This window comes from Oratosquilla oratoria, chromosome 6, assembly GCF_046742065.1.
Source record: "Oratosquilla oratoria isolate Oo_2021 chromosome 6, ASM4674206v1, whole genome shotgun sequence".
Classification (NCBI taxonomy): domain Eukaryota; kingdom Metazoa; phylum Arthropoda; class Malacostraca; order Stomatopoda; family Squillidae; genus Oratosquilla; species Oratosquilla oratoria.
Window position 1 is genome coordinate 4,389,731 of NC_134782.1, and position 8,644 is coordinate 4,398,374.

Consider the following 8,644-nt stretch of genomic DNA (forward strand, 5'->3'; position numbering starts at 1 on the left):
CTTTACTTCTACCACGATAAGAAACAACAATTAAAGTTACGTGTTCAGAGGATGTGCGATTTTTTTGACCCACACAAAGATAAATTACAGAAAGAGAGTAAAAAGCGTCGAGAAAGAGAGGAAAATGAAATTGTGAAAAACGAAACTATAATTAGTCAATTGTATGATTATTTAGTGGTTAACAATATATGTCTCTCGGGCATGCTCAAAGAAGTTGAATCTTCAAGACAATTGATCGACGATTACGTTAAAAAGACCGATAAAATTCCTGATAATTATGTCCATAACGCTAAAAACAGCCGAAGGCATCAATACGAGAGAGCATAAAGGGGTTTACCATTTACCCACGTCTTCCTCGCAAGTTGGAGGGATAGTTGATTTGAGTCCAGACAAAGACCCCCTTCAGATAATAATAAGTTCCCCTGCAGCGAACACGAAATTTCCTAACAAAATATTGGACCATAACAATTACTTTTATGACACATTCCAGTATCCTTTACTCATTCCCAACGGCGACATATGGTACTCTTACAGAATGACCAAAAAATGTCAACCTGGGAAAAAAGAGGGGAAATATAACCGACTTTCACCAGCTATGTTTTATTCATCACTTTACATTGAAAGAGAAGGCGTTTTCAACTACATAACCAAAGGTAGAAGGCTGTTTCACCAATTTGCAGTAGACAATTTCGTGAAGGTTGAATCTAACAAATTGTCGTTTCTGGAACTTCATCAGAATCAAATACGCAAAGCGAGGGCGGACATATTGAACGTTACGAACAAGAATGACATTGGACAAAGAGTCGTGTTGCCTCCCAACTTTGTTGGTGGACCTCGATACATGAAGCAACGACAAGACGCTCTCGCATACGTCTCTTATTATGGCTCTCCAGACTATTTCATAACTTTTACTATGAATCCAAATTGGAGTGAGTTACGCGAGGGGATGAACAAAACAGATTCCACTGAAACAAAATCGTGTGACCGCCCCGATTTAGTAAGTAGGATATTTAAGTTGAAAGTTGATAGCCTAATAGAAGATTTGACACACAAACATATTTTTGGTCGTGTTAAAGCATATCTGTATAGTATAGAGTGGCAAAAACGTGGACTTCCTCACGTGCACGTATTGTTGTGGATGGAAGAACGCGTAACCGCGGATATAGTTTCTCAATTGATCTCAGCAGAAATTCCCGTCAAGGAAAAAGAACCAAGACTTTACGATGTTGTCACAAAGTGTATGATTCATGGGCCATGTAAAGGCTACGATGAATCACACCTTTGTTGTCAGGGCAAACATTCGAGAGCACAAAAATGTGGAAAAGGTTTCCCTAAGACTTGCAGAAATGATTTATTGTTTGGAAACAATGGATACCCAGAATACAAAAGAAGATCGGTGGTTGGAGAAGGAGGTAGTTCTTTAGAAATGAAAATTAAAGGTGAGAAAAAATATATAGACAATTCATGGGTGGTGCCATATAACGCGTATTTGTGTTTGAAGTATAATGCTCATATAAACGTTGAATGCTCAAACTCAATCAAATGCATCGCTTACGTTTTTAAATACGTGAACAAGGGTTGCAATCGCATTCTTTTCACTAAAACGTCCGACAACGGAGATGTAAACAAGGTTAAAAATTATCAAGAAGCAAGATTTGTAAATGCTAACGAAGGTACTTGGAAAATATTCAAATTCGATATTCATAAGAATTATCCTCCTGTGACAACACTCGATTTACATTTGGAAGGAGAAAATGAGGTGTTTTTCACTGATAACACGTCAGAAGAAGAGATAAAGAAGAAAACAAATAAAGACACGCAGTTGACTGCGTTTTTCAAATCGTGTTCAAATAATAGCTTCGCTGCCGATCTACACTACCACGAGGTGCCGCGCCATTTCATTTACAACGCCAACACTTCAAGTTGGGAAGAGCGAAAAGGCCGCACCTTCTCGCTGGGGCGTATTCGTGCGGTGACCACCAAGACAGTAGAGTTGATTTACTTGAGGCTCCTGCTTACGCATAAACCAGGTCCTACGTCATACGAAGATCTTCGCACAATTGACGGTAAAATGTATCCCTCTAATAAAGAAGCTGTCAAAGCTTTGGGTCTCTTAGCTGATGAAGAAACATGGAAAAATACAATTTTGGAGATAATCAACCACACGAACGATAGGAAACAACTTCGAGAGACATATGCAAGCATGTTGGTATTTTCAGATCTTGAAGATCAATCAGGGATCTGGGAAGAAACCAAAGATTTGTTCGCCAGTGACTATCTGCACATCAACAACTTAACTGAATACAACGATGAAATATATTTGGACGCATTAGATGACATTCAAAAACACGTGTGGAATTGTGGAGGGGGAAGCATCACTGAATATGGGTTGCCTCCTTCGAGGGGCGGGGAAAAGACTTCAAATGTCTTTCGAAGAGAGAGGTCTTATAACAAAGAAAAGTTGAAGGAGGAAGTTGCACAGAATGAATTACTTTTGAACGATAAACAAAAACAAGTGTACGATGCAGTGATGTACCGAGTGCATTTTGGACATCGGTACAAGAACAATGGAATCTTTGTGAATGCTGCAGGGGGCACTGGTAAATCCTTCGTTTTGAACATGTTGTTGGACTCGGTACGTTCTCAGGGCAAGATAGCTTTGGCGGTAGCCTCTTCGGGTATTGCAGCTACAGTTCTTAAGGGAGGAAGAACTGCTCATAACATATTCAAGATTCCGCTAATGGAATATAACGAAGTCAGGTCATGTAGCATTAAGAAAAACTCAGAACTTGCAAAGTTATTAGAATTAACATCTTTGATCGTGTGGGATGAGGTAGTGATGGCAAATAAAAACACGTTGACCGCACTTGATATTACGTTACGAGATGTTCTCGAGAACGAAAAGTTTATGGGAGGTAAGGTGTTTGTTTGCGCAGGGGATTTCAGACAAATTCTCCCTGTTATCCGAGGCGGTGGAAAGAACGAGGAACTCGAACATTGCATCAAGTCAAGTTATATGTGGAACGATCTGACAAAGTTAGAGTTGACAGAAAATGTGCGTCTGAAGAAGGATGACACAAAAAACATTCCATTTGCTCAGAAATTATTACAATTGGGATCTCAAAGTGAGGGTCCCGTTGAATTCGACGAAGACTTTGGTGTAAGAGTCAAATCTCGCCATGAGTTGGTTGATAAAGTTTATGATGACATAGAAAATAACCACCTGAACGCGTCGTATTTTGAAAAACGAGCTATAGTATCACCTACGAATGATGATGTCGACAACATCAATCAGATGATTCTCGAGAAACTAAAAGAGAAGGAAGTCGTTTACAATAGTGTTGATTTTGCAATCGAAGAAGGAACGGATATACAGACTACAGTTTTCAACGCCATGAAAAGCCCATCCCTTCCGCCTCATCAGCGTAGGGTAAAGGTAGGGAGTGTGCTAATGATCATTCGAAACATTTGCCCACCGAAACTATGCAACGGGACAAGAATCATAGTGACAAACTTGAAAAAGAATGTTTTAGTCGGGAAAATATTAGGTGGAAGTTACTGCGGAGAGCAAGTGATGATACCTAGAATCACGTTAGAGGCTCAAGATACTCCAGTTCCTTTCAAGCGTAAGCAATTTCCGGTCAAACTAAGCTATGCTATGACGATAAATAAGAGTCAAGGACAAACGTTTGAACGTTGCGGGCTACTTCTGGATTCAGTACAGTGTTTCGCTCACGGACAACTGTACGTGGCGTGTTCAAGAGTAACGAGCTGGGATTCGTTATTTCATTATTCCGGCTGGCACAATGTAAATGGAGAATATAAAATAAGGCCTGCGAACAACTGTGTATATAAAGAACTTTTTGTTGAGGCTACGCCCAGTCCTCAAGTAGAACCACCGGCCGTCGTTGCTAGCGGTGAAACTTCTGCGATCGCCGAAGAAGAACCAGAGTTTGGAATCAGAGAAATCCCAAAGGAAATTTATAACATCTCAGAAGAAGACGCCGTAAAGATGATTCTCCCAGACTTTGTTTTCAATGATGACAAGGATAACGACCAAGATGAAAGCGATTCCGAAACTGTTACTTTGAAAAAAGTAAGGAAAAGTTCATCTAGGAGATCAAGGATGTTGTCAAGCGGCAAAGCGACGATGAAGACAGTACCCCGTCTCCACCACGGAAAAAGATAAAAGTTAATGATAGTATTGTAGTCGCTGATGAGAAATAAAAAAAATATATAATTCAAGTGTTTTATTTTCATGCAAAGCCCCCCAAATATGCAGCAATGATATAGTCTCAAGAGAGAGAGAGAGAATACCCCGTCTCCACCACGGAGAAAGATAAAAAATAATGATAGTATTGTAGTCGCTGATGAGAAATAAAAAAAACAATGTAATTCGTGTTTTATTTTCATGCAAAGTGGGCGTAGCCCAGGGCGCGCAGCGCCCGCACCGCAGGGCAAGCCTCCCGGCGCAGCCGGGCCGGCGCAGCCGGTGGGCTTGTATATATATACATATATATATATATATATATATATATATATATATATACACATATATACATATACATATATATATATATATGTATATATATATATGTATGTATATATAAGGTGATCATTCAGAGACCATGCCTACTATGACAGAATACCACTAGATGATCTTTCTTCACGTAGAAGAAACAACCATTTTTTAAAAAGAATAAAAACAAAAAATAAGAAATAAAGATTATGCTCATGACAATACCCATCTCCACCTCATGGTAGCATATTAATCCGCATATTCATATAATCTCGTTGATATTTCGATGGAAAGTAATCTGATTGGGTGCATTGTGGAACCGTAGTGAGACTATTTTATTCAGCTGAGGGGAAATCCCTGCTCGAAAACTTTTTTCTAAAAGATATTGGAAAATGCGCTGCTTTCTAAATCTCGAGTTTTCTAGACTGAAAATAACGCATATCTAAGTTTCATCGTCTCCGCTGACTATAATGCGATCTTGGAACTTAGTTCTGAGCTTGACATGTCTTTGAGAACTTTTTTTTATCTTTGCTATACATTTCTGTGTGTCCTTTTTATTTACAAGTATGGCTGTATGGAGCTTTTCTTGATACTTTGCCCTCTAGTAAGTCCTTCAGGAAATTGGTTGCTTTCTTTATGAAATAGAAATTATTTCTATTGATTTTCCAACTACAGGAAAGAATGACTTTGGAATCCTTTTGCATTTTATGCGCCGATGCAGTCAGAAGCTTCATTGGGGGGTGAAGAAGGTCTCTGGATAATCCAATTTCAGTGCTCTCATAATCATTATATGATTTATTTCCTTTGGCGCTTCTTTACTCCTGGATCTGCGTCTCGATCCTTGTCTTCATAATCTCCTTCTGAAAGGCCTCTTTTTTGGGACTTTCTTATTCGCCATCTCGGGGCGTCTTCCCTACCTCACCTTAGGATCATTTCTCTTGAAAACTTCAGCCGTTTCAAGATCAAACTCCATATTGAAATTATCCTCGGAGTGACCCGTTAACCACGGGTGAGAGAGTATGCCGCGAAGCGAGGGGCGGTTCCACGGATCCATTGCAAAGCAGCGCATTATAAGATCGCGACACAGGTTGGGTACGCTACTGGGAAAGTCTGGACTGGCCTACATTATGGAGTCGTTGGTGCGGAACGCGTTATAGTGACACACAAGATAGAATAGGAACGTGCCCAGGCTCCACACGGTTGCGGGGACGTGAAGATATTCATTACCCTTGATGTATTCCGGAGGGCAATAAATTCGGGTGCGGCCCGTGATTTTCCCTTTGTGGCCTGTGATTCGTTCGCCACAACCAAAGTCGATCAGTTTGATGTCAAAGTTTCCTGTGCTGGCGTTCCTAAAGAGAAGCACATTATGGGGCTTAATATCTTTATGCGATACCCCGGCTTCTAGGCATCCTTCGACTGTTAGGACAATCTTCCTGAACAGTGTCTTGACCTCGGTCATGGGCAGTTCTTTACCGCTCCTGATGTAATCGACGAAGGAAACAGCTGATGGTATAAGCTCCATTACCATGTAAATGCTGTCCTTGGTACTGAAGCAGTCGTGTAATTTGATTACATCAGGAACCTTCTGTACTCGCTGTAATAGAGCTGCCTCTCGTGGGACCTTCTTCCTATGGCGCCGTCCCCAAAAAAGCACATCAGCCAGAGGGATCTTCTTGATGGCCACCTCAAGGCCATCGGCGACTCTTGTGGCTCGAAAGACGCAGCCAAAGCCTCCTTTGCCGAGCTCCTCGTGTATCTCGAAATCGCTCAGCTTCATGGCTCCCAACAGGTTCAGTGCCTCTGCGGTTCCGACGTCCTTCTCATGGTCGAATTTCAAATCCCAGATATGAGCATGAACTGTACTTTGCGATTGCATCTGCACGTAGAACACATATATAGTCATGAAGAGTGTACCTATTTTAGCATGCATGAAAAATAAGTGTAATGAGTCATACGAGACAGAGAGAGAGAGAGAGAGAGAGAGAGAGAGAGAGAGAGAGAGAGAGAGAGAGAGAGAGAGAAGGAGGAGAGAGAAAAAGAGAGAGAGAAAAATTACCATTCATCTCTCTTGGTTCGACTCTGACATGAAACTGCCAACTTCTTAACGAAAGTTCCCGCTTTAGTGTTGCAGTTTCTAAAACGACAAGGAACCTTTACGCTACCAGGATGCATTTTCCTGTCCAAAACAAACCTATTCCTGCTCCTATCTTTAGGGAGACAAGCAACACAAGTCTTTATGACAAAAACTTATGGAAAGAAAATCAACGAAACGAGTTGTGAAACAAGAAAGGAAGGAAGAAACATGGGGAAGGAAAATGAGAAGATTGAAGACTGACGAGAAAGTGGAAGGAAGGAAGTAACGGTTTTGACGAGAAAGGGGGAAGGAACACAAGAATGGAGAAGACCGCAAGAGACCATAAAGTCTACACTGCAGAGTTCCATCCCCTTTACCACCTGTAATCGCTAACCACGAAGTTATCTAATCTTCTCTTAAAGCAACGAATAGTTTCAGCGCTCAGTACATCAAGGTTCCTAAGTCTATACCATTCGTTAACCACTCTGTTGGTAAACCAGTTCTTGCCTAGTTTCTTCTTAAACCAAAGATTGTCCCGGGAGAGAGAACTGGATAGAGCAAGACACGCGGCAGATGTGGCGAGTGAGTGACCTATTACACGCTTATCTCCACGGGTGCGAAGTTATCTGTCACATCTCCATAGAAGAGGAAACCTAAAACCAATTTCTTCGCCGCACCGGTAGCTCCTGAGACGCGTTGAACTTCGAGTCTGTGTCGTGATCCCAAAGACCTCCATTTCTTTCCCCAAGTACAGTGAGTGCCACTTGCCCATCAGGCTGAAGTACTCAGTGACTCTAATCGTCTGAGGTACTCGGTGACTCTTTTCATACACCTTTTGCCCAAGCAATGTATACTTTCAGTGTTCCAATCCCTCGTCTCAGCAGTGAATAGATTTCGGATTCCCAATTACTCTGCACGTACACCCGGATCGATCTCCAACGGACACCAGTGACTGCCACTTGTCCTGGCTATCCAAACACAGAGGTATCAGCTTTGTATCTCACTTGAGAGATCAGAGCCCATATATATCCCATATATATATATACATATATATATATATATATATATATATATATTATATATATATATATATATATATATATATATATATCGATCTATGGGTAATTTGGTGACTTTACACACACACACACACAGACACACACACATACACACACACACACACACACACACACACACACACACACACACACACACACACACACACACACGCGCGCGCGCGCGCTGCTAAAAATTCCAACCCTCGGTGGAACTAGATCTCGGATTGGTGAATGAACGTTCGAGCGCGTGTGTATGTGCGTCTGTGTACGTGTGAGTCAGTGTGTGTGTGTGTGTGTGTGTGTGTGTGTGTGCGTGTCTGTGTGTGTGCATGTTTGAGTGTGTGTGCGTGTGTATGTATGTGTGTGTGTGTGTGTGTGTGTGTGTGTGTGTGTGTGTGTGTGTGCGTGTCTGTGTGTGTGCATGTTTGAGTGTGTGTGCGTGTGTATGTATGTTGGCGTTTGTGTGTGTGTGTGTGTTGTGTGTGTGTGTGTGTGTAAATGTGAGTGTGTGTGTGTTTATATTTGCATGTGAGAGTGTATGTGCGTATATGTAAAGTAAATGTGTGTGTGTGTGTGTATGTAAATGTGTGTGTGTGTGTGTGTGTAATAATAATAATAATAATAACAATAAAAGGTTTATTTCAATTGCAGTAGTACACTGACAATAAATTTTACAAAAGCTGATTAAAAATATAAAACTTAGAGTATATACACGATACAAGTTTGCATAGAGTTGATTATGTGCACAATGGATGGGATGACACTGTTTTTGTAGCGGTCAGTCCTTGGCGCTTTGATTGGTACGAGCCTATTTCTGTGTTTAGTGGCGTGGCGAGTTGGTGGAGCATCGGGAGGGAGGAAGTGACGGTGTCTAGTGTAGGAAAGCAGGCTTTCCCCAAATTTCTTCAGTGCCTCACCGTGCCGCTGGGACACCCTAGATAGAGTAAGGGTGGTAAGAGCGTGGTCGTAACCGCTGTACTCCACGCCCAG

At 41.5% G+C, this 8,644-nt stretch overlaps 2 protein-coding genes across 2 annotated transcripts; one reads left to right on the forward strand and one right to left on the reverse strand.

The window, feature by feature from the left end:
- Positions 1–535: 535 nt before the first annotated feature.
- On the forward strand, positions 536–4,189 carry LOC143025914 (uncharacterized). Its single transcript, XM_076185895.1, has one exon. The coding sequence runs from the start codon at positions 536–538 to the stop codon at positions 4,187–4,189; it is 3,654 nt and encodes a 1,217-aa protein (XP_076042010.1).
- A 1,450-nt stretch (positions 4,190–5,639) lies between these two features.
- On the reverse strand, positions 5,640–6,425 carry LOC143025915 (serine/threonine-protein kinase prk-2-like). Its single transcript, XM_076185896.1, has one exon. The coding sequence runs from the start codon at positions 6,423–6,425 to the stop codon at positions 5,640–5,642; it is 786 nt and encodes a 261-aa protein (XP_076042011.1).
- Between the last annotated feature and the right edge of the window lie 2,219 nt (positions 6,426–8,644).

What these genes read in the sequence shown, in the direction of transcription:
- LOC143025914 (XM_076185895.1), top strand. Translation starts at nt 536, where the DNA reads ATGACCAAAAAATGTCAACCTGGGAAAAAAGAGGGGAAATATAACCGA.
- LOC143025915 (XM_076185896.1), bottom strand. Translation starts at nt 6,425, where the DNA reads ATGACTATATATGTGTTCTACGTGCAGATGCAATCGCAAAGTACAGTT.